Source organism: Lagenorhynchus albirostris, chromosome 1 (assembly GCF_949774975.1).
Source record: "Lagenorhynchus albirostris chromosome 1, mLagAlb1.1, whole genome shotgun sequence".
NCBI classification, from domain to species: domain Eukaryota; kingdom Metazoa; phylum Chordata; class Mammalia; order Artiodactyla; family Delphinidae; genus Lagenorhynchus; species Lagenorhynchus albirostris.
In genome coordinates this window covers 147,691,610-147,704,817 of record NC_083095.1, presented here as the reverse complement: position 1 = coordinate 147,704,817, position 13,208 = coordinate 147,691,610, and the positions used below count along the sequence as shown (strand labels likewise).

General features: G+C 38.4%; 1 protein-coding gene across 3 annotated transcripts in view; it reads left to right on the top strand.

The window, feature by feature from the left end:
• MCTP2 (multiple C2 and transmembrane domain containing 2) overlaps nt 1-13,208 on the top strand; it is a 190,683-nt gene that overhangs the window by 39,065 nt on the left and 138,410 nt on the right. For 2 of the 3 annotated variants that reach the window (XM_060170522.1, XM_060170520.1), the window contains exons 4-7: nt 3,951-4,093; nt 4,830-4,906; nt 5,397-5,508; nt 9,608-9,643. In XM_060170522.1, coding sequence (XP_060026505.1) covers nt 3,951-4,093; nt 4,830-4,906; nt 5,397-5,508; nt 9,608-9,643 — 368 coding nt within the window. Of the gene's footprint in view, nt 1-3,950; nt 4,094-4,829; nt 4,907-5,396; nt 5,509-9,585; nt 9,644-13,208 lie in introns of those variants that run through there. The other variant, XM_060170519.1, reaches the window with a different exon arrangement.

The window sequence follows — 13,208 nt, the reverse complement described above, 5'->3', positions numbered from 1 at the left end:
ACCAGCGCCTGAACTCATGTCCCCTGCACTGGCAGGCGGACCCCCAACCACTGCGCCACCAGGGAAGCCCTGCTATTCTTTTTTAATATAATCACATATGAACTCAGAGATAGTCATACAAAGATGCTTGTTGTAGTATTGTTTGTGCTAGTAAAAAAAAAAAAAAAAATTGGAAGTGATGTAAATGTTTATTATTTGGTAACTAGTTACATAAATTAAGATACAAGAACACAATGAAAATGTATGCAGTTGATAAAAGGAAAAAAAACCTGGTGAATCTGTATTGCTGATGTGAACAGAGCTTCAAGGTACTTTAGTTGTGAAAGCACAGAGTCCAGTGCATTTATTATGATTACATTCGAGTTAAGAACAATTCTTGTATTTTTTCCTGTAAGACACTCAAGAAACTGGTGCATATGAGGAATGGGAATGAGGAAAGATTAAGAGGGTGGAGAGTTTTCATTTCATACCTTTCAGAATCATGAGCATGTATTACACTTGTTAAAAAAATTAAAAAAAGAGAACAAGAAAACCAAAACTATATTTCTTACAGAACAAAAACTTAATTCCTTATTTTGTGACTTTTAAGGCACTTCAGTCTGACTCAAAACCGGGGTTTTTAACTTTCTCATTATACATTTTATCCCCTTAATTTCTGGATGAATTGAAATGCTTGCTTGGCACCGCACAGATCTAGTCATTTTGGCCTCTTTCCCCTTTCAGTGCCGGTTCCTCCAGCCCACATGGCCTCAGTCCTTTTCTGCTTGGCCAGATCCGCCCATGTTTCAATTCCCATCTCCTTTATTTCAGCCTCCACGGATACCCCAGCTGGAGCTAACCTTTCCCGCCTGTGAACTAGCATACCCCCCAAGTTCTATTCTATTTTGACACTTACCTCTTGGACCTTGGGTTATATATACCATCTGCCCGCTGCCCGCCAGGTACAGAAGAAAAGGCTCTGGGGTGGATCTTCCTTTGCCGTCCCCCTTAGTACTCAGTAACACTGAGCCATGCTCTGAGGCAACCTGTGTTTGTGGCATGTGAGTGATGTTAGCAGGCCTGACAGGTACAGGGTCAGGGGAGGCGTGGCCATCCATAGCATCTGTGCAGAAATAAGGACTGTCCCGCGTTGTCGGGAGTGTGAACTGGCACAGCATTTCCGGAGGACCAGTGCGTGGCTGTCAGTCTGTCTCAGCACACCCAGAACCACAGTACCTTTTGCACGGGAGCAGGAAGCTCCGGCTCTGGATGTGTGATGGCTACATATTCTAAATTTGAGGCTCCGTGACTCTGTTGAGTCCACATGGCAGGACGGGTGGCGACCCCAGGAGAGAGGCACCGTCTCTGGCCTCCTAGTTTCATTCTCCTCCCAAAGTTCCACACTACCTCTTTTTTTTTTTTTTTTTTTGCGGTACGCGGGCCTCTCACCGTTGTGGCCTCTCCCGTTGTGGAGCACAGGCTCCGGACGCGCAGGCTCAGCGGCCATGGCTCACGGGCCCAGCCGCTCCGCAGCATGTGGGATCTTCCCGGACCGGGGCACGAACCCGTGTCCCCTGCATCGGCAGGCGGACTCTCAACCACTGCGCCACCAGGGAAGCCCCACACTACCTCTTTATTCCAAGGAGCCTCATTGTTTATGAAGCGCCCTGTGAAAAAAAGGTTAAAGTCCACCCATTCAGGTGTCATCTCATCATTTGTATAATCTGGGCATTGCCTTCCTGAGCCACGACCCCTTTTCAGAACCTGCCTAGTTAAGATGTCACTTGCCTGACAGTGAGGCACTTAGGCTCAGAGAGAAAAAATCACTACGTGCCCCCTGCCCCCCCTTCTCAAATTTTCCCTAACAATTAACAATTAACGCTGTACTCACTTGACACCCTGGTTCCTTGTTTGGCTTTGTAAACCCCGGTCCCTTTTTCTATTAATTCCAGACATTAATATTTTCTTTCACGCAACTGCTGCCATTCACCCGTGAAACAGTTTGAACATTATGTAGCTGTCAAGATGCCTGGGGATTACCCAGTATGCTTTGCCTGTGAGAAAGTGACACCACCGAGGCCCGGTTTTGAGATGTTTATTTTGAGAGCACGCTGACAAGCATGAAGACCTGATCCCAGAGTGGCAATTTCATTTAATTAAAGGCCTCTTTTTATTAGAGTTTTCCCCCCACTTTTTTTTTTTTTTTTATCTATATATATCAGAATGACTGTTAAAATCTGACTTGCCGCAGGTGTTCTCTTGTACTCTCAAAGAGGGGGTGTGGACAGATTACTGACTCACTAGTGACTATTCCACTGAATGGCTGGGAATGCCTTCATTTTTACTATCCTGCTCAGAATTGCTGCTTAAGCGTGTGCGAGTACGCGTGTGTCCAGGTTTAAAGTAAAACTGCTGGGTTTCTGCCCCTTTGTTGCCAAACTTACAACGTGAGTGTCGAATATGTATATGTGTATATTTGTAACTTGATTTCTTTGTTTTAAAGTTAGCAGCCTTGCCATGCTGGAATGGCTGAATTATCCAAATGATACCTTGGTTATTCTGTTAAGACTTTTAGCCAATGTGTATTATCTTGCCCCCAAGGGATGTGACTCTCAGTTAGAATAGTTAGTATAAGAATTGCATTCATGTTCAGGAGTTGTCCGTCCTGCAGAAACCTCAGAAAGAGCTGAAAAAAAAAATGATTGAAATAATTCATGGTGGGTATTAACGAGTTGGAAGTGTTTGTAACAGAGTAGCCTAATTAATTTTTGATGTAATATTCTTAGACTACATTGGCTTGACTTTAATATCAAGAACTCATGTCAGTAAATCTGTAGAGGTCTCTGTTGGGCATTGTCCAAGGCACCTGGAATGTGTCAGTGAACAAAATAGACTGTTGGTCTTTGAGCACTTATTCAGAGTCTGGTTCACGAATTCTACCAGCATACCTCCCCCAATTAGATTTTTTTCCTTTCTTTGTAGCATTATCGGCTAGCCTTCATTCATGCCCTCGTGGATTATTCATTTATTTGTGCCTCCTTTATTCATCCTTCACTAGGTAGTAATGTGCAAGCATGTCCCAGTCTCTGTTCTGTGTCCCGAGTATGATGGAACACTTGCACAACACATTAAGCCTGGTATTATGTTTGTGGGCATGTTTTTTTCCTCAACTGATCTGAAAAATGTGGGGAAGGGTCCATCATCGGCCCTTCTTTCTGCTTTGGACATAGTGGCTATAGCGGGACATTATTCTTTCCTTTTCAAAGCTTCCCGGGAAGAGGCAGCAGGTCAAGGGTGTTGGCCCGAGGCCAGCGGGTCGGAGGGCCTTGTTGAGGGGTGTTCAGCTCTCCAGGGGGAGACAATGTTCTCTGCTTTACCGCAGGTGCGGAGGGTGGGGCGAAGAATGGCAACTTTGTCAGTTTAATCTCCACACCCCTGGTTCTGGGGTCCGAGTCCCTGGGCTTCTGAGTCGGTGGTTCCAGGGATTGATTGATTTATTATGATTATATTATAAAGTACAGGATTCTGTTGAGTCAGCCATCTGGCCAAATGTTTGAAAATGGTTTCTTTCCCTTTTTACTGACTCACTGCCATTCTTAGGAGGAGTGGGCTTCTCCCCAGGACTCCTGAGATGCTTGGCTGGTGCTGGTGGATTTTATTTCTTGAATTTTTTGTGGGTAGGAGAGTGATGACATACCCACGATGAAACCAAACAGAGAAAGCTCAAGGAGCCCATTTATATTCTACCAGGAAAGGCAAAGAAGAATCAGTCATTTACCCCAGATTGTTTCACTTCTCTCCCCTCTCCACCTCTGGGGCCTTCAGTCTCTGTGCAGGGAGACATTTGTTCTGGGTGTGCTCAGTGAAGTGCTCTGAGCCTGGAGAGCGTGGAAAGAATCTTTATTTAATGGAGATCCTAGGCTTTTTACGTATATTTTAAAAACCTGTCTTGCTCTCTTTTTCATTTAAAGGCACGAGTGATCCCTATGTGAAATTTAAGCTGAATGGGAAGACTCTGTACAAAAGTAAAGTCATATATAAGAACTTGAACCCAGTTTGGGACGAAGTAGTCTTATTGCCAATACAAAGCCTTGATCAAAAGCTGCGTGTGAAGGTAATCCCAGATGACTTTCAAATCTGCTCTTTTATTAAAAACATTTATTTCTCAGCCATCTTCGCCCTCTTAAAAGTCAACTTCCCCAAATTTATTCTTGTATCATTCCTAAGCACTGGCTTAAAAATATAACTATGGAAGGGATTCTTTATACCCTTGGTCAAACTGTATGTTACTCTCAGATCTAGCAGAGTGAAAATAATATCTCCATTGATTGTATTTAAACTTACTGAATGTGGAAGAAATATTACTGCCGGTGCAGTGGTGACAAGTACTAAAGCCTTTCTCAGAGAGCTTTAAGCTACAGGTTGTAAGCATCAATTGCTCTAACATCTGGGTTAAAACTGCATGAGTTGAGTGCAGGATGGGATTGCTATAGAATATTTAGCAAATTTCTATTAATTGGCGGATTTGCTCACTGCGGAAAATACTAAATTTTAATGAGAGACCATTTAAACTACAGAGAGTGGTCCATTGTGCATAATATCTTAACGCATATGAATACTGCCTTAAAAGTATTTTCTGTTATTTTGGCCATAGTAAGCAAAATGCACAGGTTTGAATAATTTTGTTCTCCCCATCAGCTTGGTTAAATTCTTCTTTATACTGTGCAAATTATTTTTAGATCTAGAAGACTGAATTCAAAATTCCCAGCCTATTGCATTTATCCATACTTTGATATACTCAGTTGGTTTGCCATATTAATGTGTGTTACTGGCCTCCTTCTTCTTTGTAGGTGTATGATCGAGATTTAACTACATCTGATTTCATGGGTTCTGCATTTGTCGTTCTGAGTGATCTTGAGCTTAACAGGTATTGTAATTTTACCATCTAGTTGTTATTAGTGAATTTTAGAGGGAACTCAAGATAATCAAATTACAAAATCAGAATAAATGAAAGAGTGCTTTAAAATGTGAGTTTTGCTATAATTTTTGCTTTTTAGCTCCCAAATATATATTGGTCAGATATTACATCTTCTATAACATAACCTAAAAGGTGTATTGAATTTTGTACTTTCGTGTTCATTAACCTACTTACCTTAAAATTAAAACAAGTATTTACATTTTCTTTGGGCAGTAGGGGAGAAGAATCAGTTGACCAACTGTTGAATTAGGCAATGCCAAACAGTTTCTCTACCCCTGAAGATGGTTGGTTTATTTTCACTGAATCTGGTGCTTTTTTTAACTTGTGTCTCACCCCTGTTCAGGGGTAGGAGATTTTTTATCATAAGCTCCTGATGTATTCTAAGGCTATAAAGTACTACCAATAAGTGCTACCATCATTTGTTGCTTTTTGCTTATAGGACGACTGAACATATTTTAAAATTGGAAGATCCAAACAGTTTAGAAGATGACATGGGAGTGATTGTATTAAATTTGAGCCTAGTAGTAAAACAGTGTGATTTCAAGAGACACGTGAGTGTGACCCTTTTGTTCTTTTTAAAATTCTCCATTGCAACTTTTCTTTGATAATTGGGTTGCCAGATGGCTGACATTTTTGTATTTATTTGGGTAGGGGGAAAAACTGTATAGAAACTTAAAGTACCTATCTGTGATAATGTACACCCTTTCTTTTGGAAACCTGGAAAGAAATCCAGTAAGGAATGATCTCTATTTTGGCTAGGGATGTAAACATTACTAATATTGTAGCAATAATACTATTGCTGTTATTAAGTGTGTTTGCTGCTTATGGTTTGCTTGTCACAGATCATACAAAATATGCTTTTTCTAAATGTTAAGGTTTCCATTTACTGTTTTCTTAGGTACTAGATGACTTAGGCATTATTTAGTTATGAAAAGCTGTTCCCAGGATTTAGTCATTGTGTGGTACATTACTAAGGTAATCAAGTATACATTTGCAGCATTTCCGTTTCATCTTCCTTTTTCTTTTAGCTACCAAATTTTCTATTGAGAGTTCTTCTGGGAAGACACACATTTAATATTCTCTAGTCTGTTACATGGTAATTTCTAGTTAATGCATTACCTATTAAAGATGTCTGTAACATCAAAAAGCATTGGATTTTGTGACAGTATGATGGGGACTCTGTTTTTAGGAGCAAGTATGTGAATACAAACCATAATCTTGTTTTATATTCTGGTATTATACCTTAAAATTCCAAGAATGAAAATGAGAATGAAAGCATCTTGGATTGTCATTTTTTTGAAAGGCATTTAAAAAGCCAATTAAAAACAGCTACTTGAAAAAGGACTAAGATGTGTTAAAATTTCAGCATGTTTAGAATCTGGTATGAAAATCTGAAGCCTGTTTATAAAGTAGGCCTCCAATAATACCTCTTGAATTGAGTCAGTGGGGTCAGTGTGGAGAATATTCTTCATTTTGACATTACCTTTGCAGTTAGTTGTAATTTATTTTCATGATGAAAATCATGAGTGATTTACTAGTAAACTCACTGAGGATAGTTTAAAGGAGTAAAAAAAACAAACAAAAAAAAACTGCACAGTGATTTTTCAATTGCCAGAGGGTCAACTAAACAGTTGCTATTTTTAATCTGAATTCTTTACTTATGAGCATTTACTTGATGATAACTTTGGGGGGGGGAGATCTCCATTTATTAATTAAGAAGTGGCAATGTTAAAACCTGAGGCCTCAATAACATTGATATTTTGATGCTAAAATGTCTTAAATTGATGTCAAAAATATTTTTTTTTCTACCCAACATAGTGGCGAGGGACTTCCTTTAACTTCTCTTAGTTTTGATGGCATTGCCATCGGATTCAGTGGCAGGGCATCCAGTAGGTGACCGGTTCCTTGAGCTGGATGCCAGGTTGCGATGACATGCCATGGAAATGAGCATATTATTTGCCACGTGGTTGCATAATTGCCAGCTGATACGTTCTGAAAATTTCTTACATATTTAAGTGGGGTTTGTAAACTTGGATAATGACCTCAGGAAGATAGCTGCATATTTCAGCTGCATAATAGCTGTGTATTTATTCCACATGTGGATTTTTCTGTAGTGTATTGGATCATATTTAGCAGTACTACTGTCACTTAAAATATGTTGAAATATTGCCAAAATTTGGAGTTTTTAAGTAGAGCCATTTCAGTCAAAATTTATTTCAAATTGCAGAGCAATTAATACTCAATGCAGCTTGAGTTTGTTTTTGGAAAACATCTCAAAGCCTATCTTTTCAGAGCCCTAAAAGGAGACACACTTGTCATCCTATTTAGTTTGGCCCTTCTTTCCTTGACTCCTCCACGCCCTGTTTTTGAGAGTTTGTCAGATGGTACGCATTATCTCCTTGCTGGTACGATTTCTCATTTTCTTCGTTCTTTGCTTGTCTGGCAGGGTCTAGTGTACAATCTATTTACTATATATACGAGTGTACATACATATATATACATATCCATGTATATGTATGTGTGTGTATATAGATGTACATATATAATAAAATGGGGTATTATAGAAATAATAATAATGGTAATGCCTGTTCTATTTGTTCTGACTGGTAGTGTTATTTTTCTGTTTATATACTTGTTCAAAGTATACCTGAGCAAGGAATAATTTATCCTTGGCCATGTGTGGCTATTCAACTTAACAGTGCACATCAGGGGCCCTTTGGATAGAGTAAGTATCAGAAAACTGTTGATCTTTTCATTGAGTTTAAGTTAGTATTTAAAGATATTCTTCTATTGGGTTTTTAAATGGGGTAACTAACACGGGGGACTGAGATTATTTGGGAATAATTTGTTTATAAATTTCCATTTTCATTTAAAGCCTGATAGAGAGATTTCAGTTTGAATTCTTGGTTTTGTACCCATATTTCTTCCCGTTGTCATTGAGGCAGTCTTCGTTGCTTTAGAGCCAAGCCAATAAAAATCTTAACATGTGCAAAATGTCTGTGAATTGACCCTCAGGGCCAGGGATTTAAGTGCATACGGGCATGGTACAGTTAGGAGGTAGGGCACTAGGTGGAGGGCTGATACACCTGCCCTCTGTCTCTTTTTCTCAGCAAAAATAGGATTTTAGTTATAATTATGAGCTCTGTCATCAGACTGCCTGGGTTTGAATCCCGACTCCACTATTTTTAGTTTTGAGAAGTTAACTGATCAGATCAAATTCACAGAATTACTTAATTCTCAGCTACAATTTGTGAAATGCGGATTTAAAAGAAAGATTATCTATTTTATAGGTTTGTGAAGACCAGCATGATCAAATATAGTGCTTAGCACGGAGTAGACACCCGATATATGGTAGCTCTTAGTACTGTAGTAAGCAGACAGTAATACTCATTTTCCAGTCATTTCCTTATGTATTTTTAAATCTTTGGTGATATAAAAATCAAATGAATTGTATTTCAAAAGGCTATGTAGGAATAGCCATGTGTACCTACAAGATGGTGATTAATTTTAGTGGTTGTTCTGGGTGAAAATATTTGTTCATATGTTGTTGGGAAAATACAAAAAGAACTGATTTTAATACCCAGATTGTAGTATCTATAACTCTGGGTCACATGCTGAGTGGTTGAGCTTCCAGTTTCACCAGGGAAAGTGTTTTTCCTGAAGAATATTTTCAAGACATTTTTGTACCAGCGTTTCTACTTGCTGGTCCCTGGAATATAAGTGGATTTTCCCCAAAGACAATTTGTTTTCTGGTTTCTAATTTCCTGGGGAGACTTATTGGCAATGTGGATAGATCATTTGCCTAAAGGCATTTTTTTCCTTAATCATAATAGTTACCATGGGCTGCTCAATTAGATTCATAATTGAGTTGTAATCTGCCAAATTTTTCCAAGTTTTAACATCCAGTTAGCTGGTTAACCAGCCAGAGTAGAGCTTTGCAGTACTGGACGGTGACAGGAGTAATGAGAGGATTTTGTTAGGAGAGAACTTTACTTGTAGACGAAATTCAGCAGTCTTAGCTCAACAAATGAGAGATCAAAAGAGAACAGTGATGAAGTTACTGGCTGTTCAGAACATTTTTTTCTTCCCTCCCTCACTGGTACACTAGCCTATTTTTCTTCATTGTGAAGAAATGACTCAGATTGTTTTTTCCTATTACTTCGAATATTGAGATTTTCTCAGCAGAGGGCAATGGAATTATTTTTTCTAGTATCTAAAACTACAGAAACGTAAACATGAACTAACTTTGTCCATGAATTTCTTAAACATTTTTATAATGCTATCTGGGTATTTCAGGTAGGAAAAACCTGCCTTTCCACATTGCTTTTCGAGGTAAAATTAGAGTGTTTTCAGGCAAATAAAAACATAAATGTACTTGTAAGGACTGAGCAGTATTCTATGTCCTTGTTTTTTCATTTTTGAATACTGTGAGAAAATGATGTAACACAACCACAGAAATGTGATTTTTCTAGGTTTCTAACTATTTTCTTGCTCAAATGTGTTTTCTCTGAAACCTCAGAATGTGGGTGTCAGTTGTTTGAATGTAGTCTGCACCATCTAACTAGCATGGTAACATCATCGTGTTGTTAACGGCTCTATTTCTCTCTTTTATTTTGCCATTTTTCACGATTCAATGGACATAATCCTTAGCGTTGGTCAGATCGGAAGCAGTTAAGCGCCAGCAAGGTAAATATAGCTGTTTTTTTTTTCTTTACATCATGTGGTTCACCTTTGTAGCAAAGACCAATGTAGACAAGATTATTATCCAACCTTTACATGGAAAGGCTTTCTTTTCCTCTTACTGCTGTTATGAGTAAAAAGGAAACAAACTCCCTTTTAAAATTTCATTTAATAAGGGCATAGCCAGATGTTTGAACTTACACTTGTTTTAGTGTTGACATTTTATATGTACCGGCCGTGTTAGAATGTTACACTTCATTAAGCTTGAATTATTTGGAGTTGTAGTGCAGTTAGATTTAGTCCTTTAGAAAGCTATTTACCATTAGGTGGAAACTGTTATAAGGGCAGTGAAAAGATTGAGAAGAATACATGGTATATTTTATCAATCTTTTTTATATTACTTTTATTTTACCTTTTTTTTTTTTTTGTGAGTGTTTCTTTAAAGATTTCTCCATGAAATACCGGTGACTTTTTTACATTGTTAGTATCTTTTCTTTTTAAACAATTATATACTTCTGTGCAATTTATAAAAAGTATAGGTGTACCAAGGTAGGGATGTGTTTGTTATTATTAGGTTATTAAGGTAACACATTGTAACTTAAGTGACTCAATGTCAAAATTAATGTAAATGTAAACAAAACCAAAAATATTATGTATAACTTACTTTAGCAGGTCTACTGCTTTTAAAAGAGGAATAACCAAGATGGAGGTGGCCGTGATGTGTCCGTGTATGAGGGGAGGGTGTGTGGGCAATCTCTGTATATGCATTTATTTATACACACACATGTGTACACAGTTATATGCCATCTCTCATTTCTAACCTCACCACACTGCAGTTGTTTACTTCTCTATAAAATAAGGAGATTGAAACAAAGATTCCGTGTGTTTGTAAGAGTGTGTGTATGTGAAAGAGAGAGAAGGAGAGATTTGTAACCTGACTAGTTCCTAGGAAAGAAGGTAAACTTTCTAAACCTTGCTTTTTCAAATCCAGAGGAATCAAAGTTCTGACTCTTCCTAAAATGTATATCCTTTGCATTTTTGAGCACTTTAAAAATAACCAGGCTAAGGTGTTTTTTTTTTTTTAATCCTACCTGTTCACTTGGTTTCCAAGACTCTGGTTCTTTTTAGAAATAAACTTCAGAGGCAATAAATAATCATGTGAAGTGGTCTCAAAAAATTCCTCCAGCTTTTGTCTTATTCCTTTATAGTCACTAGAGGGTAGAAGAACATCATTTCTCTGCACAGAAGGGCGCCCGGCTCTCCCTCTCATGTATTAAGAGTTGCTGTAACCATTCGCAGCGGTAAAGTTTCCCAGCATGCTCTGGCGAAACCTGACAAAGCAGTATTTTCTCATTTATTGATTCTGCTGCAGCACTAAAACACTGGTACTGTACATCAATAACCATCTTTAGTTAGGGACATCCGGCCTGTGGAAGAGCACTGGCAGTTTGCGGAAGAACATAAAGGCTAGAAAGAAAAATTGTGAGCTTGGGGAATATGGGAGTCTAGGGGATGACAGGAGAGGTGAGGAAGAACAGTCAAAGGAATGAAGAGGGGGAGGAAAAATGTTATCAAAAATATGAAAGGAACAGAGGATCCTGGAACTGTCATCTTCTTTTTTCCCTGTCATTGTCGTTTCTAGAATTTTGACTTCAGTGCACTGGGCTCAGAGACTAAATGCCCAAACCTAATACAATGTTTAGTAAAACCTTAGATGAATATAGGTCATTGAAAGCTACTTGCTATCTTATATGAGAGATGCCATTTATATATTGGTGAAGAGTTTCAATTGTTAGGTTGATATTTTGCAGCTTAGAGTTTGCAGTTTGGGAGGAAAACATGAGATAGCTTCTAATTTAGCTTATGAAAATGAGTCATGTGGAAAATCTATAGACTCTGTGATTAACCTTCTGTGTAAGTAGTTAAAATACCCTGATCAACCTATCTTGGTATTTTTAAACTATAAGCTTCTCTTTTAGGATTTCCATATTATATTTAAAAATTAGGTAACAGAAGTTTAATATAAGGAAGATTACTTACTATGAGTATCTAAAATTTCACTAGCCCTAAGTGATGTATTACCTATAAAATGTCATTGACTCTTTCACCTCAATCTTATTCTTATAATAACTTAACTTTATTTAAATAATTGCTCTTAGACCCATAAGTTTATAATTTTGCATCATCTAGAGGGACCCAGAACGGCAGAGTCTTTGTGGACTGTCTTCTAAAGCATTTCCTGAATTTTTCTTTTTTCTTTTTTTTTGGTCTCTCATGGGCTTAGTTCCCCAACCAGGGATTGAACCTGCACCCTCTGCAGTGAAAGCACAGAGTCCTAACCACTGGACTGCCAGAGAATTCCCCGTTTCCTTGATTTTGATACTGACCTTGATTTTAATACAGTAAATACACAGAGATCGCCTTTAAAAAATAGCTTTAGGTTTCATACAAAAGCCTTTGTTTTCCTTCTAATGACCCTTTTAAAGAGAGAACTGAAAAACTTACTTAAAAGGACCTGAATCAGATAACTACTTCTTTTTAGATATTTACTATGCACAATCTTTTCTGTGAATAGATCTGTTTCCAAACCTTACTTCTCACTTTCTAATGTATATAATAGTTACAGAGATAGAAAATTAACAGCAGTTACTTCTCTTACATCAAATAGTCTAATGGGATAAAAACACGATGATAAAATACGGAATTGATGGGTCACTGACTGTATTCAGAAAATCTGCGTATATACAGACCACACCCTTGCCCTTTCATTTGGGACTGTATTATGAGTGACCACAGTGCCCTTTTAGTTATGGATTTTCTTCATTTTAGATAATTTGCACTGAGATAAGTATTTATTCTCACATGGCCCCTCTTCTGACCCATTGTTTTATGCAATTATGTGTCAGCCGTTTAAGGTAGAAGACATCCCTGTACCTAGTGCAACATTTTTTTTCTGTACCCTGATCCTAGCATTTACTCTTTTTCTCTCTCTAGCCCAGGGGTCATTGAACTTCAGCCTGAGTGCAAAATTCAGCCCTGTGTCTGCTTCTGCAAATAAAGTTTGATCGGAACGCAGCTGCACTCATTTGTGTATGCACTGCCTCTGGCTGACGTGGCAGAGTTGAGTACTTGGGGCAGACCCTAATTCTTACTACCTGGAACTTTACAGAAAGTCTGCCCGCCCCGCCCTCACTCCAGCCTAAGAGTGCTGGCTGCTTCCTCCTGTCACTGACCTTAACTTTTCTCCATATACTCTATTTGGCGTCTCAGCTTTTCCATCACCTGTTCTCCGCATTATATTCCCTCTGTTCGTAGTACCTGGAATGGTTCTCTTTTCCTGTTGTATTCCCTGACAAAATATAGGGGCTACGCTCTTGCTTTCGGCTTTTTTGGATACTTTATTTCAGTGTCATGACTTGGTAAGAGTCATGAATTACATGGTGAGGGTTCGGCCTGAATTTAGGTTATGTCCTCCCTTGTCTTCTTTCCCCTTTTCCACTTTCTCTTTTTCCCTTGGGCTCTGTCTGCGCCTCTGTTTCTAGCTCTCTGACATCTAGGACTCAGAACAGGT